Consider the following 27,782-nt stretch of genomic DNA (forward strand, 5'->3'; position numbering starts at 1 on the left):
ATAATTGCATGAAGTACTGAATGAAAGAAAATTTCATGAAAATTCTAGAAATTATCAGCTTTTTGTTTATTATTACAGGGTATATTACTTTTTTAGAGTACTGATCAGAAATAGTTAAAACTTAAATACTATTCAAACCATGCACATTTTGTGAAAGCATTTTTTTAACAAGAACATTTTCTAAAATATGCATCAATGGACAACATTTTTTGTTGAAGTGTTTAAATGAAGGTCTTCCCCCTGTCAATTTTGATTTATACCAAGCATATCAAATCATTGGGGTGAAAACAAGAGTACTGAATTGATGCTGCATGACTGGATGTACTTTAATTGCATGTTATCTTGTCAACAATTCTCACTGTTGTTGTTGGAATTCATGGACACTTTGTAGTCTTTTAATTTGATTTTCCCTTTGTGATGGAAATATGCATCACAGAGTTGAAAAGAGGTGCACATTTGGGTGGAATGATCTTCATAGTACACGTTACTTTATCTTTCACATTGATAAACATCTCATGACACACTGTCAAATCTACTTGGCCACCCCTCAGACCCACCAACACAAGGAATCCATTGTTGGTAATGTATGACTTTAATACTGTTACCAAGAACTTTGTATAAAGCTCTTTTGTTAGTTTTCCTGACTTCGAGCAATTAACAACAACATTCTTATAGTTTCCTTCTAATTTCTTTACAGTACCAGCAGGCAGTGGACCAAATTTAGTGGCAAGCTCCCGCATACTTAAAAATACATGAGGTAACAGTCTCCCTGAAACAGTGAAACAGTGCTGAGCTGTACAAGAGTGGCTAGTTTTGGAGAGATTGAGGTTTTTCACCAAAATGGTCATTACACCCTAGCAATCCAGTAACCTATTATATGCTGGCATCCAGCCTATTCAGTGTTAATTATGTAAGCAACATTGGAATTTGACACTAAGTGTCTTCTTGTACACAATACTTATCTCTCCTTCCAATATTTCTCCAAAGCCATAACATCACATTCGCTGATGAATTTGATGATTTTTTTGTTGTCTTACTAAATGTTTACATTTCAAGCTTTATACCCAGGCACCAACAGCAATAAATTGGTGATGAGACTTTGGTCCACTATCACCAACCAGAAACGAAAAAGTCAATCAAGGAATGGTGCCACAGCTCATAGCTAAAATAAACGCTCAACTGTCTGCTGGAAATGTAATGGTCATTCTCTTCAAGTGTATGAGTGGTGTAGGAAGTTTAAAAGCAGTGTAACTTCTGTAGTGGATGATCCAAGTCTGGGGCAGGATTACCATGTAGTGACAAATGGGAACACTGTATTACTAGAGGAACTGGTAAAGGAGGACAGATGCCTAATTCTTAATGACATTGTCAAAAGTTTGAAGATAAGTATTGGTTCAGTGCAGAATGTTGATCACAATGCACTGCACTTCAAAAAAGTGTCTGCAAGATGGGTGCCACATCAACTAAATGTCAAATCGAAAGGCATTGATGCCTGTGACAAACTTTTGCCTCGTTTGTTTGTGGGCTCACTACCACCAACCAGAAACAAAAAGGTCAAGCAGAGAATGGTGCCACAGCTCACTGTCAAAACAAAAAAAGTAATACACAGTCTGCTGAAAAAATCATCCTCATTCTCTTCAGGGATGCAAATGGTGTAACTCTGGCACACTACAAAGATAGGGATTTGACACTAACCAGTACTTCTTATTCAGACATGCTGAAAAATCAGCTTCATCCTGCAATGAGGAGTAAACAATGGGGGTCTACTTAATTCAGGAATATTGCTGTAGCATGACAGCACCCGACTGCATACAGCCAGTAAGACAGTTTAGATCATCCAGAAAAGTAATATGAATGTCTTCTACATAGTTCTCATTCACCAGTCCTTGCTCTTAGTGATTATCTGTTCGGTGCTGGCAAAGAAGCAACGGGAGGCAGGAGATGAAGAGGTGAAAACCCTGGTGCACAACTAAAAGAATTCTTTTATTGTGGTATCTACGCACTTCAGAAGTGGTGAAGTACGTACATACTATGTTGAGTAATGACATGTCTGTGTCTTGTTCACTGTTACAGTTAAAAATATTATAGCACTTTTAAGTTTTTCATTTGAATCACGCTCGTATATTATCTTTTACAAAACTTTTGAGAAGGTTGTTATACTGTAACAGATAACTTAGTACCTGTCCTACCACCTTTCTTAATAGGGTGGTCTAACAATGGAGTACTTAGCCTGGAAAGATACTTTGTAAAATATATGCGCGACTGAGTATAGTAGTTACCTCAGAACAACAACCTTTCAAAATTTTGCTTGAAATATGATCAATCCCATGAGAAGTTCACTTGTAAGAGTGATATCCCTGCAAGAAACTGGAGAGATCTGAAATTGACTGAATGCTTGTGGTACTGAATGCCATCTATACGGGAATGCTTTCTTTGGCTGACAGTTGATAGTGGTCTATGCTAAGTGACATAAAGGCTTTGATTGAGCTAAGTAGTATAAGCGCAAGAACAGAGGTTTTTTTTCACTCAAAAATGCTATTTTATATACAGTAATACAAGAGTAATTTCCATAGCTATCAGTCTAAATAGAGTTGCATGATCATAATTTGATGTCAGCACTTTACACAAGAAACCAGGATGGGCTGCTTCTGTTCATTCCCCATCCCTGAAAGCTCTTCTTTGTGATGAGATTTGCATGGACAGTGTGTGACTGAGTAAGAATGAGTTAATTCATAAAGAAGAGAGCATACACAATATTCTGTTGAGTGACACATATAAATAGCTCCATTATATAATGCACATTGAATGCTTAGACATAATGCTGTAACAAGTTCAAAGTTCAGAAAAGGTACGACATTCTAAAGTTGCTCATATATGCCTCTAATTACTTCACTGTTGTTGAAAACCATTATCTGCACTTGTGTTAATGACCTGGAACTGTGATTAGTGTCTGAAATTTTGAGTAAACCAAGTTTCTGAAATAATTATGGATAGTGACACACCATTTATCGATTAGAAGACAGATGCAAAGCAGACAAAATGTGTTGCATTGTTTAGCATGTATGTAGCTAACTAATGACCTTAATTCACACTATTTGTTTCCTTTTTCTATAATGTACATCTAAAAGTTAAAAGAATGAACATAGTGGAAAATAGCATGGTAATAAAAAAATACACAGCTGAGGAAGGGAATTGTTGTACGAGTCACAGATTTATAAACTATGTGAGGTTTTCACTATATCTCTCACAAATTAGATGAGATTTTAGTTCTCATGGAACTGTGATTTCAGTACACACAGAGACATGCCACAAATGGTAAGAAAAGTGTAAGGTTATAACATAACCAAGAGGCTGCTTATTGCTATTTCCCCTCCATCCACATCTAGTCCATCCAATACTTTCTTCCTCTCTTTCTATTTCTGTTGCTCCCTCAACTCAGTCTGGTGGAGGAGACATAATGTCATAATAATACTGACAATAAAATTTTAAAACCGTTAATGGATGACTGGAGTTTCCATATTTAAAATTAATTAAATTCTGTTGCATCTCATCATAATCTTAAAAAGGAAAATGAGAGCACAGTATAACTCAAAACAGCACAGTTAAAAATGTTGAAGTAGTGTTATTGCAAGGCACTATTTTGAATCATATGACTGTTGTTGACGAGTTTACTTGTCATACTGCCTGCCGGCCACCAGTTTTCCCCTGAACACTGCTGACAAGTCAAGTCGCACCCATTTGCTGACCCCTGAGCGCTATATGAGTGCTGATGACGAGGTAACTCACACAGCAGACCTCCCACCCCATGCCTCAGTAGCTTTTCGCTTTTCTGGACGATAGCTTGTTGTCTGATTCTTTGTCTGTTGTGAGCCTAGGCTTCGCAATACAGTTCACTGTCCAGTAGAATTTACTTCAGTGTTGTTTGGGTCCTGTATTTTACAAAGAAAATGGCAAGATGTCATGGGTGCACTGAGAAAGAAATCATGGAGATTCTTACGAGGAGCGACAATGAGGATGAACTATTCGATCTTGAGGAAAGTGATAGCTCTTCCACAGAATTGGAAAACTGTAGTCATAAAATGTCTAAATCAGCAGGGGTGTCAATGCAGTCTCGTTTTTCAACAAGAGATGTTGGCTGATCTCAATCTGAAGACACAGAAAGTGATAGTGAAATGCCTATGAAGAAATAATGTCTTAAGAGATAAATTTGACTGGAAAGAAAATGATTTTCAGCCAGTTGATGATACATTACCGGGACATGTGTAAAATAGAGAATGAGCCAAACATTCTGTCAGTTTCCAGATTATATTTTATGGGAGTCTCACCTAACTCTGCCACCTCAAATATCTCTGGAACAACAATAGATATTCACAAACGGTTTTCACAAGCATGAATGTACAGCAGGGACTTAGGAAACCAAATACTGTGCAAAATTTTAAAATGTAAACACATACTATTTTCAACATAAATTTGAGTATTTTTAAATGGACACTCCCTATTATTTCTTATGCAATCAGTAGCATAAAAAAATCACAAAAATAATGACATTAGTTGCATCGCAATATTTCAATTACATCCCAATAAATTACTAAGCTAAGTTGATGCTTGAAATAAATGGAGCGCACAGCTGACACAAGTGCTGAGATTCAAGTGTGCACCTCACACTGCCGGTAATTGTGACATGATTGATGTACTATGTCAGTGGAGCGTTAATGTATGGTGGGGTATTGTATGACAACACATCATTGCACTGTATTTCATTGATGGCACTCCAAAAGGGTGATAGTTTAGCCCCTTTTTGTGCTGTACCTTACTTGAACTGGTCCACTTGTGTGTGTCAAATAATGCGGTATCAGAATGATGGAGGTCTTGCGTATAATGTTTATTGTTGCTAAATGACAGCTAAAGGTACAATTAGTGGTAACACACTTGGTTTCACATTTCTAAACATCATATGTTCTGAAATATGTGGCTACCGCAATCGCATCACAGTTTATGACGTAATGCATCGCATGCAGTACTGTGCTCAGAGCAGAGGTTGCCTGCACTGATACCTGTATCGGCACACGGTACACCTTCAGTGTACAAGTGTCTCCTAATCTGGTCTGCTGAACTGCTCTCATACTGTAACGTAATTCACATATGTTGCCACATCAAAACCTGTTTTCTTGTGGCTTGTTACAATTGTTTTCATCTAGTCGATATGTAAGCCTTCAGTAACGAAGAAAAACTAGGAATTGTTTTAATTTATGGCGAATGTTACAGAAATGCAACCACAGCTGTGACAATGTACGCTGAACGCTACCCAGATCGGCGGTGTCCATCAAGTCGAACCACTGGCAACATCTGCATGACACTCACGGAAACAGGAAGGTGGGCTTCCACAAAATGTCGACGTACAATGCCAGCGACTGGCAATGGAAATGAAATTACTGTTCTGGCTGCCATAGCACACAATCCTCAGGTGGGTGTATGAGAAATTGCACGAGGTGTAAGAATAAGCCACAGTAGTGCATGCAGAATCTTGCATGGGCATCAGTTTCATCTGTTCCATATCTCACTGCACCAAGAACTGTATGGGAATGCTTTGAATCCTGAATTCATTCTGTCGTTTTGCACTTTAGCAGCTGCAAGGTAATCCAGTATTCCTAAGCAATACGTTGATTACGGATGAGGTTTCATTTACAAATAATGTGAATCTGTGGAACATGCACTACTGGTTCGTGCAGAATCCCCACTGGATTCACCAAGTTGCTCATCAATGACAGTGGAGTGTCAATATTTGGTGTGGTATCATTGCTAATTGTATTGTAGATCCCTATTTTTACCATGGAACATTGAATGGACAGCGATATCCATCATTTCTTCAACACACACAAGCGCTCCTCATGGAGGATCTAGGGTTGGAAACTCGTCTATCGATGTGGTTCTAACATGATGGGTGTCCCACACACAATACAAAACTTGCCAGAGATGTTCCAAATAGGTGGATGGGGCAGGGAGGTACTGTGCAATGGCCAGCATGGCCGTCCAGCTTGACGCCATTGGACTTCTTTCCGTGAGGTGTAGAGAGAGACAGAGTGTATCAAGAGCCCTCAATGACAGTAGCGGATATGCAACATCGTATTACTGCGGCGTGTGCAGAAATATCTGTAAAAACTCTACAATCTGTGCAACACTCTCTTGTTACCCATCTGCAAACGTGTATTGACGCAAATGGAGGGCACTTTGAACATATGTTGACATGACACACTTTCACTGGCCAAGATGTGGGTGTATTTTCTATGCTGAATGTAATGAACAATAATACTGTTTCTGTGTGTGACAGGGCACTAGTAAATGTGTTTGGCAAAGTGAATTGAAGTGTGTCATCTCTAATTGTAGCTCTAGTTGTCATTTTGCTAGAATTAACACACATTTACAATTTAAAAAGTGTAACTTTGCACTGGACGTGTTACTTGTTTATTTTTGTGGATTGTGCATACCTTCCCATTGTGAGAGCCCCTGACACAGGCAGCGTAAGGTGCACACACGAGTCTCAGGACGTGCGTTAGCTGTGCATTTCATTTATTTCAAGCATTAACTTCACTTCGTAATTTCTCAGGATGTAACTGACATATTGCGTTGCAATCAATGCCATTATTTTTGTGGTTTATCATGCTATTGATTGCATACAAAATAATAGGGGGTGTAAATTTAAAAATACACAATTTTGTGCAGAAAATAGCATTTGTTTACATTTTAAAATTTCGCACAGTATTTGGTTTCCTAAGCCATACATACATTCATGTTGGTGAAAACCGTTTTTCAATATCTATTGTTGTTCCGGAGATATATGAGGTGGCAGAGTTAAGTGAGACACCTTGTATAGTCGACAAAACAAATCGGTTTTATTTATTCACCAAGGAGAAACTCCAGAATCATTGCATTCTGGAATATCAGTGTAGAAAGATACTGGATATGAAAAAATGTAATGTTTCATAGCTGTTTGTCTCCTCACGCATCATGTGAAAAAACTGAAAATTAGCTAATCATGAACCAGAGATGTTCTTCTAAATACTTCAATTATCAGTGCACTGATCTCAAAAGACAGCTTTTTGTTCTTATGAGAATGTTAAATTTCAGTAACAGTGCTGTCAATACTGGAGGAGACAGATTATTAAAAATTAGGAACATTGTTGATAAAGTTCGTACATCTTTCCATTGTGCATTTAATCCACATCAGAAACTCTACATTGATGAAAGTTTGTTATTATTCAAAGGATGCTTATCTTGCAGACAATTCATTCCATCAAAACAGAGTAGACTCATAATAAAAACATTTGTGTTATGTGACTATAAGACTGGCTATGTCTTAGATTTCATTGTTTATACAGGGGCATCAACAGAAAATGAGTTCCACAATTTGGAGAAAAGTGGTAACATAGTGGCTACACTATAAAGCCCAGTTTAGAACGTGAACATGTCCTCTACCTCAATAATTGGTACTCAAGCCCAGATTTATTTTCCTGGTTTCACAATCATGGGACAAATGCAGGCAGTACTGTCTGTAAAAACAGGCAATTTGCCAAAACTTCAGAAGAATCTGAAACAAGGAGATATTCAATTTATGTGCACTACTACAATGCTTGCTATAAAGTGCTGACAAAAGGAAATACTGGAGAGAGAGTACTGGAGAGAAAATTAAGAAACCACAAAACATGGTAGACTATGACACAAATATGGGAGCAGATGACAGTAATGATATGCTCCTTAGCTCTGTCAGATGTATACGAAAAACAATGAGGTGCTATAAGTTCTTTTTTTCACGTTCTTGATCTGTGTCTTTAAAACACTCATGTCCTACACAGGTCACTAACACATCATGAAATGTCGACAGCAGTGTTTAACCTGTCGCTGGTAAGGGAACTTACACAAATTTATGCATCTGAGCACTGAAAAGCTGGCAGCAGAAGGCATTCTGATAATAATCCTCTACGGTTTGTCAGAAGGCATTTTCCACACATTGTAACAAGTGAGCATTCCAAGAAAAATGTGCTAATGCATATATGCTGGAAAAAGAAAGTGCTGCAAAAAAGCATGTACAAATATAAAACTTGCAAGGTACCATTGTGTGTCATACCTTGTTTTAAAAATTACCACACACAAAAAAAAAAAAAAAAATACTAGTCATAAAACAGGACAAATACAACAATGCTATCCGAAAAAAAAAACCTTCGAAAATGAAAAAAAAAAATAAAAAACAAGATAAAATATATTTTTAACTTCACCAGTGCTGGTTCAAATCACAATCAAAAAGAAGGATGGAAAATATCTTCACAAAGTGGAAAAGGAACTCCGAAATTTACAAAAAAAAAAAAAGAGATATTTCACAGTTTTCAAATATTGGAATATTTGTTGAGTACTTATGTGCAATGATTAAAGTATGGCAAAGAAACAAGTATTTGTGGCAGACAGTCAGTCAATTCCGGCGATTCCAAATTATAACAACACTGATTACCATCTGTAATAGACAGCTGCGTCCTATAACAGGTAAAGAATCTGACTGCAGATGACAAACAACTCAGTTTGTTGTTTTCTCAGAAATAAATAGTAGGCCATGTGAAATTTAGCCAAACACATCACAAAATTAATTTAACGAAGTGAAGTACAATTGTTCTTGCCATTGCTCAGAGTAAATTCTGATGTTGCAGTGCGATATGAATGAATATCTGTATGTCGCTTTCTCCTATAAATGACATAATACAACGTTTCGAATAACAAAAACAATGTACTGTTATCTGTGGCTTATTTTATTCATTCTTGAGTTAGTACAGTGAGGAACCCATAGAGATATTCAGATGTTATAAATGGTTATGCAAGAAAGAACAATAAACTATTGAGGTAAATTTAACGAATCACATCACTTTCAGCATAAGCTACAAAAATCATGTAAAATAACTACAAGCAAGATATAATTGTTAGTGATGGAAAACAGTTTTAAAAATTTAATTAGATTATGCAGTAACTCATCTGAGAAAACTCTGTAGTGAGAGCATTTATTCTGTATCAGCCTTGAGAGGGCACAGTGCTTCACCTGGAGTCCCATCACTCCAGAAATATTCAGCACAGGGCAGGTGAGGCAGAGCAGGCCGCTCTGGCCCCAGCGGCAGCTCATAGAACAGGCACTTACAGCAGGTAGCCGGATTACACTGTGGGCCACAGCACCTCAGTGTGCCAAGAAGAAAGTGCGCCTCCAGCAGTCAAAGGGTAAATTTATTATTTTTCCATCAGCTATTGTTGTGACTTTTAGAGAACAGCTACCAACGTGACATGGTTACCATGTCCACTGATGGAAGAGTTGAAACCAAGCAATGTGGCACCATGCTTACAACACTGGACTTGCATTCAGGAGGACATGGTTAAAATTACTGGCCAACCAAAAAGATTTCTGCTTTCCATTACTTCCATAAATAGCTCCAAACGAATGCCAGGATGGTTCCTTTATAAAGGACATGCCCAACTTCCTTCCCCACCCCCAGCTTCAAGCTGCACCTCTAAGTGACCTCATAGTCAATGGGATGTCAAAGTCTAGATCTTCCTTCCACATGAGTTAAAACTACCATAATATACTATACCAATCACACATTTACAATACACCATACTCATGAGTGGTGTGATACTGGAGGGAATAGAATGTGATGGATGTTCCCACATACCACAGCCACCTCCTAAAGTTTGACATACTAGCATCAAATGTCAAAGTACACTACAACTTACAAGGCAGAAATAATTCTTAAAACCTATGAGTGCTTTGCTTCAGTAACTACAATCATAACACCTAACTTAGAAGCACTAACATTACTCATAAGTTATTAAGGTTTTGATAAACAACTGAACTGACTAGGACTTATAAAGATCCAACATACATGCAGTTCAGGAATACAGTCCTTACTCACACAATAATTCCTAGCTCTCTTCTTCAGTGCTGTGTAGTAGCTCTCAGAATAGTCTTCTGGGTAGGTACCACTCACAATGCAATTGTAAATATGTGAATAATAAACTTCACTAGCATCATCATTTTTTGCTGTTATATCAGCAGGCCGAGAATTACTGTTACTGCAGGAAGCATCTGTAGTCTCTCTTAGATTAGATTCCACATTATCACTAGCAGAGACTACATATTCCACTGTTTCTGAATTTGTGTCCTAGAACAGAAGTAATAGTATTAACTGTGATTTTCAAGTGAAATTACTTCCACCCATATGTCACCAACAATACAAACACAGGGGAAAAAATTAAAAAAACAAAAAAAAGGCTATCAGAAATGGTTTGTAGTTGATGGAAGTTTTCACTGTGTGAACACTTCTTTTTTCCTTCAAAGTAGCCACAATTAGCATTATAGGCTAGATGAACAGTACAGCTTATAAGCATTTGATCTTAACACACTTTATTTGCTTCTTAATATTACATGCCCACTGCAAAGACAGCGGTTGATGAAATGGGTAAGACGCTTTCGATGGACAGGAAACTTGAGATGAGTGATAAGAAGCCTGATGCCTGCCAAACAATCATCACTGTTCCATTCCATCTCTGTGATGATAACTTTTGTATTGCGTAGTAAGGTAAAACATCAGTTTCTGGAATATGGATGGACCCATGCAGTCTTGAAATATACAGGTACATGGAAATTGATGCTAGTGATAAAGAGGTCTTTTTTCAGCAAAAGACCAAGAAGCAGTAATTCTGTGGCACAGATGTTTCCTACTCTTTTTTTTCGATTAAATTCTTCTGGTTGTGTGACCAAATATTAAGTCATAAGGCTACCAACATCTTGTCTAATGTTGCATGCAGCCTCCGTAAGGCTCACCCTGATGCAGTAGGCAAGAAATCAGTAGTTTCATCACATAGAATGCTGCCACGTAACCAGAAGAATTTTATTGAAGTTGCCTTGGACAATGAAAGTTTACTCTTTTATATTCTTATTCCTTTTTTGCTAATGGCACTTCCCAACAACTGATTCTCTTTTCCCACTACAGCAGTAGATCATCATGTTATAAGAGTTTATCTGCCAGATGCACTTTGGCAAGAACAACATTTAGATAGCTGTAGAAACAATTCTTACAATCCTCATCATCCAGTAAGATGGGGGCCAGGTGGGGCTGGGGGGTGCTAGAAATTCACTGCCTCTTTTCCTACCTCTCACTGGTCACATGAAAATATCATCCCACTGGCTTGGTGAAACTGATGCATTGTCAATCTTCCAGCAGTAGACGGCCACGACTAGCAGTGCCCCTTATCTATACTTTAGCGAAATGAATGTCATAAATTTGTATACGGAGAAGGTAAGCAAAGTTTCATGAGCCATTAATAGACTGTATCAGGTGCAACGTGGTGTTCATTCATCATACTGGTCTTTGCTGCAAAATGAAGACTTCAGATGTGGCATTCTCTTCTGTGTAACTATTGCAAAGTATGACATAACTTGTACTGCCCTCAATGAACTTTCCTTTATCTAGGAACCTGGTTTTAATCAGAGCAATAACCAACATTAATGTGTGCTAGCCAGTAATATTCCTACATTTTATGTTCCAAATTCATGCTAATTTAATTCTTTCATTTTATGATTACTAACCATGATGACCATGCGGGTGCATATGTCCAATTGGACTTAAAATGTGGCATTTAACTGACATTTCCTAGGACCATCCATGTGTGAGGTGGCCACCAGCATTCTGAACAGGGCTGCCTGGACACCAAACCAAATCTGAGTCACAGGAAGGACATTATCATACATCTGCCACCTGCATGCACTTTCAAACAAGAGACTTCCAGTTTCCCCTCGAATCAGTTTCCCTCGTCTTTATCCATTATCCTTACCCACTACCAATGGACTGGACAAATACAAAAAGAGTAAGTGATGGAAAAAAATAAAGGAACACTAGCAAAAAATGCCACTGGCTTGACTCTGTTTAAGGCAATTTTCAACTTGCCAAGAAATTACCAAGACATTTGATCAGTTGACCACAGCTCGTACACAAGCTGTCAGAGTTAAACATCTAATAATATAAAATGTAATAATATGAGAAGTAAGTGATGTATTTATTTGCAGTATGGTAACTTATAATGCTTTTTTTACACACCTCAATACACACACTATTACTGGCACTACCACTGTATTCCACTTTTCTCCATGTTTTGCAACATTGCTGGCATAACATTTGTGATACCTGCACATAAGTGATGGCACAGATTTGGTAGATCACAAACTGGCATCTGGTACACCTGATTCTTAACAAATCCCCACAGAAAAAAATCAACTGGTTTACTGTCTGGGTTTCTAGGGGACCAAGCAACTTGATGGACTACCTCTCCCAATCCAGCGATCTGACAACTCATGGTCCAACAAATCCATCACAATGTTCACAAAATGGCATGGCGTGCCATCATGCTGAAAGATCACATCACGAGAGAAGTTGTGGTCTCATCCAAGAAACAGAATAAATCAAGGAATGCCTCATTTTCATCCATTTTTGCCAGAGTTGTCTCTGCAAATGCCTTACATCAGAGCATGTCCTCAGGCTTGATTTTGTGATTAAACTGCAGTTTGTGCACTCATGTGTGTAACCTTTTATGCACAACATCACGTACTGTCAAATGAGGTAACCAACAGCTTAATTTCTTGTCAGATTGACTTATGAGGACTCCGCTCGAAGGACATACAGATTAATTCAGCAGTAGCCTCTGAAACTGTTCGCTTGATGTGGTGGCCCAATATCAAAGGCAAACTCCCAGCTTCCCAAAGTAGATTTTCTCATTTCTTGATTGTTAAATAAGTGGTAACATCATCAGTTGTCCACAGTCCATACTCATGCTGAAAATGACATTGTACCATACATTAGCTTTGTGAGAGAAAGCACATGGAACACTTCCTACAGTGGAGTCCACAGGTCTACTATGTGAACAAAGTATTACGTGCATGCACACATGGTACTAACCGCCGCAAGTAAACCCAAAAAACATTTCAAGCTGCCATACTTGTACAAACAAATCACCAACCAATATCTCAACTATGTCTCAAGTAATTACATTTCATATTGTTATATGTTTAACCTGGGCATCCTGTACATTTATATCCACATGCTGTAAGCCATGAATAGTTGCATGCCAGAGGTTTCTACCCAGTTTCCCAAATATTGAAAATTCATTCCATCCCACACGTAGATGGACCGTAGGAAGAAATTACTTCTTAAATGCCTCTGTGTGCACAGTTCTGATGGGAACAATAAATAAGGCGTTGTAGAAAATACACTCCTCGAAATGGAAAAAAGAACACATTGACACCGGTGTGTCAGACCCACCATACTTGCTCCGGACACTGCGAGAGGGCTGTACAAGCAATGATCACACGCACGGCACAGCGGACACACCAGGAACCGCGGTGTTGGCTGTCGAATGGCGCTAGCTGCGCAGCATTTGTGCACCGCCGCCGTCTGTGTCAGCCAGTTTGCCATGGCATACGGAGCTCCATCGCAGTCTTTAACACTGGTAGCATGCCGCGACAGCGTTGACATGAACCGTATGTGCAGTTGACGGACTTTGAGCGAGGGCGTATAGTGGGCATGCGGGAGGCCGGGTGGATGTACCGCCGAATTGCTCAACACGTGGGGTGCGAGGTCTCCACAGTACATCGATGTTGTCGCCAGTGGTCGGCGGAAGGTGCACGTGCCCATCGACCTGGGACCGGACCGCAGCGACGCACGAATGCACGCCAAGACCGTGGGATCCTACGCAGTGCTGTAGGGAACCGCACCGCCACTTCCCAGCAAATTAGGGACACTGTTGCTCCTGGGGTATCGGCGAGGACTATTCTCAACCGTCTCCATGAAGCTGGGCTACGGTCCCGCACACTGTTAGGCCGTCTGCCGCTCACGCCCCAACATCGTGCAGCCCGCCTCCAGTGGTGTCGCGACAGGCGTGAATGGAGGGACGAATGGAGACGTGTCGTCTTCAGCGATGAGAGTCGCTTCTGCCTTGGTGCCAATGATGGTCGTATGCGTGTTTGGCGCCGTGCAGGTGAGCGCCACAATCAGGACTGCATACGACCGAGGCACACAGGGCCGACACCCGGCATCATGGTGTGTGGAGCAATCTCCTACACTGGCCGTAACACCTCTGGTGATCGTCGAGGGGACACTGAATAGTGCACGGTACATCCAAACCGTCATCGAACCCACCATTCTACCATTCCTAGACCGGCAAGGGAACTTGCTGTTCCAACAGGATAATGCACGTCCGCATGTATCCTGTGCCACCCAACGTGCTCTAGAAGGTGTAAGTCAACTACCCTGGCCAGCAAGATCTCCGGATCTGTCCCCCATTGAGCATGTTTGGGACTGGATGAAGCGTCGTCTCACGCGGTCTGCACGTCCAGCACGAACGCTGGTCCAACTGAGGCGCCAGGTGGAAATGGCATGGCAAGCCGTTCCACAGGACTACATCCAGCATCTCTACGATCGTCTCCATGGGAGAATAGCAGCCTGCATTGCTGCGGAAGGTGGATATACACTGTACTAGTGCCGACATTGTGCATGCTCTGTTGCCTGTGTTTATGTGCCTGTGGTTCTGTCAGTGTGATCATGTGATGTATCTGACCCCAGGAATGTGTCAATGAAGTTTCCCCTTCCTGGGACAATGAATTCACAGTGTTCTTATTTCAATTTCCAGGAGTGTATATGACTGCACAAGAATTATAAATTTACAAAACTGTCATAGACTGGAGAGAACTAAAATTATGCCTTTGTACCAACGATATTATGAAAAGGATAGTTGCTACTCACCATATAGTAGAGATGCATCCATGCCCCCCCCCCCTCACACACACACACACACACACACACACACACACACACACACACACACACACACACACACACACACGACTATTCTCATTCTTGTCTCCCATCCTGTTTATTTGCCGCCCTCTGCCAACACATCTGCCTGTCTTTCCCCACTCCTCTTCTTTTTCCCCCACCCCTGCTCCACAACCTCCTGACACTTTGCTTGTAGGTATTCTAGTCCCTGCACACTCCGCCACACAGCATTCGTTTCTCTCCTCACCCGTACACAACTATCCCTTCCGCTCCCCCGCCCCCTCCAGATTGCTGCTTGCATCCCACACGATAGCTGCATTCCAGCCCAAGATGCTGCAGTTGGTGGTCATGTGTGCATGAGGTGTGCTTACTTCTGTGTACGAATTGTGTGTGTTTCTTTTTTGCTGATGAAAGCTGTGGTCGAAAGCTATATGTTAGTGTCTTTTAATTGTCTCTGTCTGCAAATTAATGTGCCTTCTTTACAGTAAGAAGCAATCTGTCTTTTCCTATATTGTTATTCTTACCTGGAATTTCCACTGTTTTACTTTTGAATATATTTCACATAAAACAATAAAAGCCACTCAGGATTTGAAAAAAAAAAAAAAAAAACAGATATCTATACAAAGAAAAGTGGTTAGTGAAATATAAATATTAACATGAGTATTTGGTAAAATTAAAATTTGAAAGACCAACCACTCAAAACTAAAATAATAGATGGGCATGATTGGTTGATCACTCACTCACAATGGACCAGCCACTGTATCTCAAATTAAAATATCTTAGTTTGGGCACAAATCTATACAATGCATAAAATGATAAAAACTTCTCTTCACAAAACAAACATGATGGACATGTTGTTATCAATTCCAACTGTTGCCCTCTTGCCAGAACACAAAACATAATTAGCTACAATGTGCCATATGAAAACCGGTGGGCCTCCTGCTTGATGAAGGTGACTGTGTGCTTTAGGGCAATGACTCTTTCCATTAGAACAATGAGAATGACATTCGGCATGACCCTGAAACATGCAGCACAGCTTATTTCTCTACATCTCCAGACACTACCATATTGAGCCTTGATGATTCTCCTATGCCATGAGGTAAAAGCACACCACTGTATCACTGAGAGGGTCTACATCAGTGCCTCTGGCTGCCAGATTAGCTTGTTCGCCATTATTGCTGCCTGGTACCCAGCAAACAATGTATTCTGTCCATGTCATTGTAATAAGAAATTGTGTTCCAGAAAATTTTGTTTGCTGGGTACTTCTGTTGAATACTCTGATGAGCTCTTAAGGAACCTGTGCTGATGAGAAACTGCTTATACTGTTCATGTGTAAATGAGTTGCCACCTTCACCAGGAATGAAGCACTGGCAGTCAAACCAAAGTTAGGACTACTACACAAGGCAATCTTCAACTTGAGTTTACTTATATGACAACCTTTGCTTGTAAGAATTTGAAAAATTATGTTAGATATGGAACAGACCTGTGGCACATGATGAGAAAATTGTCGCAGCTGATCATGTGTTACAAAATCATCAGGATTTAACTGCATAAGATCACTCAAAGTTTGCTGTAGATAGTCTGAGCAATGTACTTGAGCTGGTAACTGTCCCACACGTGTAGCCTCTCTACTAGAAATCTCATTTTGTGGAATAGCATCATAAACACTGGTTGTTTTTGAAGTGACATCATTTTCTGTGGAAAAAATTAACTCAATTTAAGTTAGCAGACATAAAAAAAATCTCGGTATTAGTACCAATATACTGTATATGCCAGTGCATAAGAGACACATTTTTCCTTAAAAAAATAGTCTCAAAAACTGGATGCATCTTAGATACTGGTAGCAAATTAACGTAGATACTACAAGCTCCATTTCTTCAAAATTTCTATTTTTCAGCTTGAAGTAATTCATTGTTAGCTTCCTTGTGAATTTTGAGCATTCCTGCTGTACAGAGTTCAGTGGATGCACATGTCTCACTGTTGATGGTTTTTATATTGTTTGTTCAACTTCAGTTATTGTTGTGTTTAATGTGGAGATACACTTGTGTTTTACCTATGTTGTGGTCATATTTGCAGACTATGGCTGAAAAATAGCATTGCTATACAACTGCATTTAGGGTGCAAGTGATTGCATATCCTAAGGAGCATGGAACCAGGTTGGCAGAAAGGCATTTAGGGCCATCTCCAACTGAAATACTGAGAAGAATTGCAGTAAACATAATCCAAGACATGTAACAGTTAAATGGCAAAACTGGAAGCAGAACATCATAATTGCATTTTACGACAAACAGGAACTTCAGTTTCTAAGAAACTGATCATTCATCAAGCAAAATCAGTATCTACTACCAAAAGAATCACTCACTGACTTTACTGGATCAACATCATGGTGTTCAAGATTTACGAAGAGGTATTGGCTTTGTATGTACACCAAGAGAAAAAATACCACAGAAGATACCAGTCAAATATAAAGAACAAATTGTTGAATTTCACTGATCTGTCATTAACGCAAGGAAAAGAGAAAAGTTTTTACTTTCACAAACTGGAAACATGTATGAGACTTTGCTAACCTCTGGTGTGCCTTCTAATTTACCTGTGGAATCCGAGGACAAAAAGTGTTAATGTCAAAACTTCAGGGTATGAACGGAGTCACTGCAAAGCCATTTTATCCGGCTCAATTTGTATCAAGTGACAGTTCCTGAGGAACAGCTGCCAAAAGAATTATTTGTCCATGTACAAAATAAAGGGAAGATGGATGGACGAAAAATGAGGTTTACTTCAACTGTTACATGTATGTATCTACAGAGTGTTTAAGGATGAAGTGGAACAAATGGGTGCAATCTTCAGATTTTGAAACTACACTGTCAGGGAGGGGGAAGAGACCTAACATTTCTCCAGTTTGGGAGAGGGTGAAAGCATCAGGGAACTATTTAAAAATTGAAACAGTGATTAAATTGTTTATAATGTAGGGAATCACTAATGCACTGGATGGTACAGAGGATATTGTAGGAGGATTCTAAGTCTGACATGGTGGCTAAGTATTTCTGTCTTCAGCCCTGAGGATGAATTTTGCAGATCTGAGGAGAAAAATTAAAAGGTAAGCACTTTTCTCTATTTATATTGCCTAGATATTTGATGTACGTGCAAATATGTGTTAAAATTGTTTTGCAGCAGATGTAATAAGTGAGAAATTTTATCCCTAAAAATAGTCTTAAAAAGTGAGCAGTCTTTACCCTGGCGTGTCTTATATGCTGGCAAACACAGTAAATGACAACAATGCACCTCATAGCAAATCTGAACACAATATTTACAGTAATTGGTTAAGTTCACCTAATTACACCAACATAAATACTTCTCTCTCTCTCTCTCTCTCTCTCTCTCTCTCTCTCACACACACACACACACACACACACACACACAGCACCCTTCCTATTTGCAGTACAAGAATATACAAAAACAATGCTTCACAAAGGAATTATTCAAATGGGACAGGAATTTGTAAATGTGATGTACATGTGTAATCAAATAAATGATTACAATTTCAGAAAAAAATGAATGATTTATTCAAGAGCTTCGCAAACTGAGCAAGTCAATGATGCATTTGTCCATCTCTGGCCCTTATGCAAGCACTTATCTGGCTTGGCATTGATTGATGTAACTGCTGGATATACTCCTGAGTGATATTGTGCCAAATTCTGTCCAAGTGATGCGTTAGATCATCAAAATACCGAGATGGGTGAAGGTCCTGCCCACAATTCTCCAAACATTCTTCATTGGTCAAAGTAGTGTTTGGCAAGCACGAAGTCACGCGGTAGAAACTCTCCAACCAAAAGTGTCCTACTATGAAAAGAAGTGGCACCTCGGACCTTCACTCCTGGTAGTCAGGATGCATGCCAGGTGACGGACAGGTCAGTATCCCATTGTTGTCCAGAGCATCTCCAGACGCATCTTTGCTGGCCATCGGAGCTCATTTCAAAATGAGACTCATCAATGAAGACAGTTCTATGCCATTTGATGATATTCCAGGCCAAAGATTGTCTGGAAATGTCATAGACAGCAGTGGTACTCCAATCTGTCACCCAATTATTGTGTGGCTTTTGTTGTTAGGTATGTAGGTATGGATATGACCATGAAAAATAACAGTGCTATGTCACAGTCACAGATGAGAGAGGACATGTTGCCCATTATTAAATTCATCCAGTTATTTCGATGAGATTGTGAAGTGCATTAGTTATCACGAGAACATCAGGTTGACGTGTGTGTGTGTGTGTGTGTGTGTGTGTGTGTGTGTGCGGTGTTTTTTTTTTTTTTTTTTTTTTTTTTTTTTTTTTTTTTTTTTTTTTTTTTTTTTTTTTTTTTTTTGGGGGGGTCTATTCTTCTCGAGGTATTTACGGTGTATTGAATAAGTTTTAATTTATGTAGGGATGTTTGGTTTTTTGAGGTGGTGTGGTTTTGCTTTTATTTTTCATAGTTGCAGGTGTTGCTTTTTTTGGCATCAATAGTTGCAGTTGATCTATATAAGTCAAGGGAAATAATCAATTCCAATTTTTGCAGCTTTAGTTCAAGGTGCATCAGATGTGGTTGACCTACATAGGTCAAGGGAAGTGTCGGATTCCCGTAGTGGAATGATGTAATTTTTTCCATCATTTTGTGTGTTTTGAGATCATGGTGTGTGACCTTTTTTTTATAGATTATTTATTTATTTTTTGATATTTTATTTAGCTTGTCCCCACCCTTAGGTTTTAAACCCCCAGTCTCCGACAACTGTCCTGTTAGTCTGATGGTATTTCTGGAGGGAGATGTTATTGTCTTATTTATACGTATTTTCATGTTTGTTGCATGGTACATAGTTACATCATAGGCACCATAATGGAGACACTTAGAATAGCCATTTCCACAATACTGATGACATCATGGGTCAAAGTAGACGGGTGGAATCGGACACTTCTGTAATCCCAAAGATTGCACAGACTGATAGCAAAGTACTATGAATAATTAATTTGGCATCAAAATCTAAGTATTGCTACTGAGCTCCCTTTGGACTTTTCAGTACATTTACCATATTCTTGAAGTTTTCATGAGAGGGTTGTAAGTGCAAAGATGCTTGAGAACATTAATTACATGCTTCCTCAGAAAAATGGGATGATGACTTGATAGGTTGTCAGATAGCAGTAACTATACCTACACTGCCATGGATAAATAAAAAATGGCAGTGAACTGCTGGAACACCAAAGCATTTAACGTAACTGGCTTACCTTCAAGAGGTACAATTTCTGTACTGTCAATAAATACAATTAAAAAAATATTCCTAGGTTTCAGAACTGTAAATTCTTTCTTCAGGGAGTAAAGAGGGATTGGTTGGGGAAGGTTAAAAACGAAGGGAAAGTCACTCAGACCCCAAAATGAGAGAAACCTACTTGTTGTGACGGTGACAGGAAACAAAGATGATGGAAGAGGCATCAGAGAAAGAAGGTGGTAAAAAGACTAGTAGTAAGCATTGTGCCAGTTTCAGTTTAGATATGATACAGGTACAGAATGAGATACAATGAAACACACACACACACACACACACACACACACACACACACAGAGAGAGAGAGAGAGAGAGAGAGAGAGAGAGAGAGAGAGAGAGAGACTCCTCAAGGAAAGAACTAATAGTTCTGAAAGCTAGGAATAATGTTTTCACTTTTCAATGCATCTATTCGCACTACTGGAATTCTGTACCCTGAAAGTAAACACTGCCTAGCCTTTCTGTCTCTCTAGATCTTCCTCCTGAAACAATGAAGAGAATGTAACACATAAATTAAAATCAAGTTTCCTTTTCCACTTTCTGAGACTGGGCCTGGTGCTGGATATCTATAGCTTGTTGTTGAAGATGTAGGGCTTGTAGTGTCTTGAAGAACATAATTAATCTTATCAATTAGTAATGAAATGAAAGAGCCAAACACAAATGTGTTGCAGAAAGATATTATCCATCCAATTCCCCTTCTTCATGAACATTAGCATACCTCTGTTTCTCTGTCTTTAATCCATTTTATCTGTACTCCTGATATTATTGTTACAGTTATTACCTAGTGATCTCTCCCCCTACCCTGCTTAATAAGCAATCATAGATCCCATTCTGCACTATCACATCACAGATGTACAAAAGTGCGCTTGCTATGGGTCGACGGAATCCTCCAGTACTAGATGTCTTCTTTGATTTGTGATGTAACAAGAAGATTTTGTCAATGAAATTCGCCTAGAAAATCTGCAGTCCCAGTTTCCCAATAATTTCAAACATTTTCGCTATAAGGAAACCAGTGCTGTTTTGTCTTTATTATTATTATTCCTTTCCTTTCTCATATGTTATGTCTGGTTAAAAATGGAAAGTGACACGGACCTTGATCAAGCGTGACTTCCTTTTAACTGTACGGTATATGTTACATTGCATTTAGGAACTTTCGGGTAATTGAACGTGTATCAATAATTACAGATTTCTGTAGTTGTATATATACATTTGGATGTAGCTGTATTGCATTGATGTACTGGTGGATATTGTGTGGTATGACTCCTGTAGTTGATAGTATGATTGGTATAATGTCAACTTTATCCTGATGCCACATTTCCTTGACTTCCTCAGCCAGTTGGATATATTTTTCAATTTTTTTCTCCTGTATATTTGCTGTATTGGGTATGGATATTTCGATTAGTTGTGTTAACTTCTTCTTATTGGTGAGTATGATGTCAGGTTTGTTATGTGGTGTTGTTTTATCTGTTATAATGGTTCTGTTCCAGTATAATTTGTATTCATCACTCCCCAGTACATTTTGTGGTGCATACTTGTATGTGGGAATGTGTTGTTTTATTAGTTTATGTTGTAAGACAAGCTGTTGATGTATTAGTTTTGCTACATTGTCATGTCTTCTGGTGTATTCTGTATTCGCTAGTATTGTACATCCGCTTGTGATGTGATCTACTGTTTCTATTTGTTGTTTGCAAAGTCTGCATTTATCTGTTGTGGTATTGGGATCTTTAATAATACACTTGCTGTAATATCTGGTGTTTATTGTTTGATCCTGTATTGCAATCATGAATCCTTCGTCTCACTGTATATAATGCCTTTCCTTAGCCATGTGTTGGATGCATCTTGATCGGTGTGTGGCTGTGTTAGATGATATGGGTGCTTGCCATGTAGTCTTTTCTTTTTCCAAATTACTTTCTTTGTATCTGTTGATGTTATGTGATCTAAAGGGTTGTAGAAGTGGTTATGAAATTGCAATGGTGTAACCGATGTATTTATATGAGTGATTGCTTTGTGTATTTTGCTAGTTTCTGCTCATTCTTTAAAGAATTTTCTTAAATTGTCTACCTGTCCATAATGTAGGTTTTTTATGTCGATAAATCCCCTTCCTTTCTGCTTAATGTGAATCTTTCTGTTGCTGAATGTATGTGATGTATTCTATATTTGTAGCATTGTGATCGTGTAAGTGTATTGAGTGCTTCTAGGTCTGTGTTACTCCATTTCACTACTCCAAATGAGTAGGTCAATATTGGTATAGCATAGGTATTTATAGCTTTTGTCTTGTTTACAATTCTGTTTTCAGTATTTTTGTTCGTCTTTGTCTATAATTTTCTTTTAGTTCTTTAATATTTGTATTATCTATTCCTATTTTTTGTCTGTATTCTAGATACTTACAGGCATCTATTTTTTCCATCGCTTCTATGCAATTGCTATGTTTAGGAACTGTATCAATTTAGGATCAACTTTGTATATTTCCACTATCTGTAGTAACCATGAGTGGGGTACACTATCAAAAGCTTCTTGGTAATCAATGTATGCATAGTGGAGCGACCTTTGTTTAGTTTTAGCTTGATATGTCACCTCTGCATCTATTATCAGTTGCTCTTTACATCCTTGTGCTTCTTTGCAGCAGCCTTTTTATTCTTCATTTATAATTTTTTTCTGTGTTGTATGTGTCATTAATTTCTCTGTAATGACTGAAGTTAATATTTTGTATATTTTTGGTAGGCATGTTACTGGGCGATATTTTACTGGGTTTGCTGTGTCTGCTTGATCTTTAGGTTTCAGATATGTTATTCGTTGTGTAAGTGTACCAGGGACTGTATATGGGTCTGCAATGTAACTGGCATTTGTGGTATCATCTTGTGTGTGTCTGTTTCTGATTGTATCCACCTTGCATGTCTGTTATGTTGTACCGGGTTTGACCATATGTTGCTCCAGAAGTGTTCCATGTCTGTTATGTTTGGTGGATTGTCTATTTTAATGTGTGTGTTATCTATTGTCTGGTAAAATTTCTTCTGGTTTGTGTTGAACATTTGGTTTTGTTTCCTCCTATTTCCACTTATTTGTATAATCTAAGTCGTTTGGACAATGCCTGTAATTTCTACTTCTTTTCATCTAGTTACACTATCGCTTCTTGTTGTGAGACTTTACCTAACCTTTTTTGTTTTTTGTCTGATATTTCATTTCTTATAAATTGTGTTAGGTGTCTGATGTCTTTTGTAAGTTTTTCTATTCTGATCTGTAGCCTATGTTGCCATGGGTTTCTTCTGTATGTTGGTTGGTTCTGATCTCTTTGCCTTTAAATATGTCTGAATGTGTCTGTGTGTGTGTGTGTGTGTGTGTGTGTGTGTGTGTGTGTGTGTGTGTGTGTGTGTGTGTGTGCGCGTGCGAGTATATACCTATCCTTTTTTCCCCCTAAGGTAAGTCTTTCCGCTCCCGGGATTGGAATGACTCCTTACCCTCTCCCTTAAAACCCACATCCTTTCATCTTTCCTTTTCCTTCCCTCATTTCTGACGAAGCAGCCGCCGGTTGAGAAAGCTCGAAATTCTGTGTGTGTGTTTTATTCATTGTGCCTATCTACTGGCGCTTTCCCGCTTGGTAAGTCTTGGAATCTTTGTTTTTAGAAATAAAAATGTTTATGAGACATCACAACAGATATCAGGTGAAGTGGGCTTGGGAACAGCACTTGCTGGAAGTATTACCTTTATTTGCATGTAATCTGCTTTCTACTGGTCTTGTAACTTTTCCAGGAGTATCCATATTGTTTACGTGTCATTTTAACTGAAGTCTAGCTTCTCCGAACTACAGTTGTGGTAACTCTGAAAAAGACATTTGAAGTGGTTACTTAACTCTTAGTTATGGCCACATATAATAAAATCACAAGCATAAAATCTTCATGTTATAATAGCATACAAAAACTATGAATACCTTTCAGTGACTCTTTCTTTTACCATAAAACCACACTACTGGATTTCCAAAAGGCTTTTGACACTTTCTCACATAAGCAGCTTGTAGTGAAATTGTGTACTTATGGAATATCGTCTCAGTTATATGATTGGATTTGTGATTTCCTGTCAGAGAGGTTACTGTTCATAGCAATTGATGGAAAGTCATCAAGTAAAACAGAAGTGATTTCTGGCATTCCCCAATGTAGTGTTATAGGACCTTTGCTGTTTCTTATGTATATAAACAATACGGGAGACAATCTGAGCAATATCTAGCAAAGCTCCTGACAGTCTGAAAAAGAGTAAAGTAGAATCAATTTATAATGGTGGTGACAAGAGGGTGATCCTGGAAACTATAGATTTATAACAATTGTATCAACCTTTCAAAGAATTATAGAAATAGGCTATTGAAAACCGAGTTTTATAGAAAAACGTAATGTTCTGTATGACACACAACATGGATTTAGGAAAGTAAAGTCTATAAAAACAGCAGTGGCAGGCTTCATGACAATCAGAACATTAGAAGAACAAAAGATAGTTTCTAGTGTATTCCTGGATGTCTCAAAAGCCTTTGACTGAGCTGATTTTCAAGTGGTGAACTATGGGGGTAGTACAAGGCCCAACACTCTTACACTAATATTTATATTGTATGTGAATGATATGTCAGCGTCAGTATAAGAAAAGGTAATTAACTAAACAAATACTGTCTTTTTTATTGCTTTGTTTCACAAATTTTATTATGGTTACTGCACAACCTTGGCTTAATCCAAAATTACTTAAATGACAATTTTTTTGACAAATTACATACTGACTTACTATAGTTAAGCAGTTACACTAACATGACTAGATATACCTCGGAATAAAGTTATGTATCGCCCGAGAACTTTTTATCTACTTATGGGCTGCAGCCCAAAGTTCTACTTTTACCTTGGATTTGTGATATCATCTAAAAGAGGTGAATAATTGAATTGCGTTTGCTCATTTATTAACATGTGTCATGATATACACATTTGTTTCTTAATTTCTAGGATTTCCAACTGGCTGTCTTGCCCCCCTTTCCGCTATGTGTAACACCTGAACATCTATTATGTATTTGTGGGTTTTGTTAAGGGAATGTTCTGCAAAGACTTAATCAGGCATCTTCAATCTCCAGATTCTATTATGTTCTTTAAGCCCGATGCTGACTGAACTCCCAGTCTGTCCAGTGTAGCAAAATTGACACTCCCAGCATACGATCTTATAAACCTCACTTTTTGCGATAGCTAGCTGTTTGTCTTTTGCACTGAACAATAAAGCTACATATTGTCCGAGAGACGTAAAAGCACAGAGAAACCATTTGCCTTCAAAATGTTACTTATCCTATGAAACTTCCTGGCAGATTAAAACTGTGTGCCGCACCGTTACTCAAACTCAGGACCTTTGCCTTTCGCGGGCAAGTGCTCTACCAACAGAGCTACCCAAGCATGACTCACGCCCCGTCCTCAAAGCCTTACTTCTGCGAGTACCTCATCTCCTACCTTCCAAACTTTACAGAAGCTCTTCTGCGAACCCTGCACAACTAGCACTCCTGAAGTGCTAGTTTGGAACGTAGGAGGCGAGGTACTGGCGGAAGTAAAGCTGTGAGGACGGGGCGTGAGTCGTTCTTGGGTAGCTCAGTTGGTAGAGCACTTGCCCGAAAGGCAAAGGTTCTGAGTTCGAGTCTCAGTCCAGCACACAGTTTTAATCTACCAGGAGGTTTCATATCAGTGCACACTCCACTGTAGAGTGAAAATCTCTTTCTGGAAACATCCCCCAGGCTGTGGCTAACCATGTCTCCGCAACATCGTTTCTTTCAGGAGTGCTAGTTCTGCAAGGTTCGCTTATGTAAAGTTTGGAAGGTAGGAGACGAAGTACTGGCGGAAGTAAAGCTTTGAGGACGGGGGCATGAGTCGTGCTTGGGTAGCGCCATTGGTAGAGCACTTGCCCGCGAAAGGCAAAGGTCCCAAGTTCGAGTCTCGGTCCAGCACACAGTTTTAATCTGGCAGGAAGTTTCATATCAGCGCACACTCTGCTGCAGAGTGAAAATCTCAGTCTGTTACTTATCCTGTTTGACATTTTCCCTATAAAAGGTAATCCGCACAATTTATTTTCCAGTTTGTCTGTGTTATTTATTAGGGAAAATAGGGATCTGGTTCGCTTCTTCATCTTTTAACTTAGAATTTTGTCGGAGATGTTGGGAATCAAATTCATTATCTGTGACTATTGTATTAAGTTGATGGTCAAATCCTTCACATGGGTATAGAAAGGAGGTGGTCGATCATATGGTGGAATGTTGCTTGTTTACAGGCTGTAGAATGTTGGGAGGAAACTGTGATAAATGTATCAACAAAGAAGTCTCTTCGGTAATTTTAAATTTATGATTGCTGTATTCTATGTTTACGATAATGTCTAGGACATTTTTGCAGGGTCTCTCTAACTCCTTGCTGATATTAGTGTGCCTCTGGTTCATATTTTCCACAAATTTGTGTTTCCAATAGACAAATCTGTAAAAATACGAACCAGTGGAATACTAATTAAAATTCAGCAAGGAGTTAGAGGGACCCAGCATAAATTTCTGGATATTAGCGTAAAGGTAGAAGGCAGATAGATGCTATGATCTACATAAGTGTAGCGTAATACTCATGATATTAAACTTCGAGAAATTCGGGCTAGTACAGCTCTAGACATATCCTAAACAGAACTCCTATTTAGAAGCCCTGCCGTAACATTCATAACAGTGTCAGATTCTTTTCTGTGTAACATATCACAGTAGTAATGAAACTACAGCTTACCAGTTTTCAGTACTTCAGGACTGGTGCATACTAAACAAAATGGAATACATCTTTAACATTTAAATACGCAATTCCTACGTTCGTTCAGGATTCGGTTCACTGGTCAATGAGAATATTTCTTTGAAAGACCGTACGGCATTTTTTCAATTTCCTGTCATTAACCTGAAACATTCGTCTTGAAGCTCGTTGTGCATCAAATGGGAATAGTTGCATTATTCTATAATTGTAGGTGCCACATACATAATCTCCTACACAATGCAATCAGAACTCAGCGTCTCTAGTCTCTACTACTAGTGACTAACAACACCAAAACAAAAACAAGTCAAAGATCTGTAATATTTGGCAAAGATACTACCAACGAGTTTAAATTAACGACGTTGGATTCTACCATAGATGTTGTATATCTATGTTCTTTATTTACTTAATTTTTGGTCTTGTGACGTTTTGTACTGATATAGGGCAAGTCAATAAAGAATACCGAGAGGATAATGATGTTATGTATATTGCACAAGCTTACACCATTTAATAATTAGATGATTTTAGGAACGTCATTATATAATTGCGTACCTCTATGAAGAACATTTTTCTGATAAGTTGATGTCCTGGCATAGGAGTAATGACTGTTATTGTCCCACGACTATGCACAGTGCTGTTTTGCTGATATACATTGGAGGTTTCTAAATATTCTCTGGTAAAGACTATTGTTTGAAATATGTACAACTAACAATAGTCATAAGTATATGGCAAAATATATAAGAAATTGTCTAAAAGTGGGTCAATCAAGCCTGACAAATTATTTAAAGAAAATGTGCATAACTTCTTGTTAACTAATCCATTCTATTCATCAGAAGAATTTTTAGAAATGCCCAATATCAACTTAAATTTGTAAAA

The 27,782-nt window shown here is 38.7% G+C and overlaps 1 protein-coding gene across 7 annotated transcripts in view; it reads right to left on the reverse strand.

Moving 5' to 3' along the window:
• The window catches only part of LOC126272418 (mucin-17-like), an 84,289-nt gene extending 57,055 nt beyond the window's left edge, over positions 1 to 27,234 (reverse strand). Inside the window, exons 1-5 of one of the 7 annotated variants that reach the window (XM_049975258.1) lie at positions 26,892 to 27,225; positions 24,065 to 24,373; positions 23,839 to 23,955; positions 16,336 to 16,547; positions 9,939 to 10,187 (exon numbers count right to left, since the gene is read on the reverse strand). In XM_049975258.1, the coding sequence (XP_049831215.1) occupies positions 9,939 to 10,187; positions 16,336 to 16,547; positions 23,839 to 23,896 (519 nt within the window). In that variant the 5' untranslated portion in view covers positions 23,897 to 23,955; positions 24,065 to 24,373; positions 26,892 to 27,225. Of the gene's footprint in view, positions 1 to 9,938; positions 10,188 to 16,335; positions 16,548 to 23,838; positions 23,956 to 24,064; positions 24,374 to 26,891 lie in introns of all 7 variants that reach the window. The other 6 variants (XM_049975256.1, XM_049975257.1, XM_049975255.1 and 3 more) reach the window with 6 other exon arrangements.
• Positions 27,235 to 27,782: the final 548 nt, after the last annotated feature.

The sequence above is a fragment of the Schistocerca gregaria genome, chromosome 5, assembly GCF_023897955.1.
Source record: "Schistocerca gregaria isolate iqSchGreg1 chromosome 5, iqSchGreg1.2, whole genome shotgun sequence".
Lineage (NCBI taxonomy): Eukaryota > Metazoa > Arthropoda > Insecta > Orthoptera > Acrididae > Schistocerca > Schistocerca gregaria.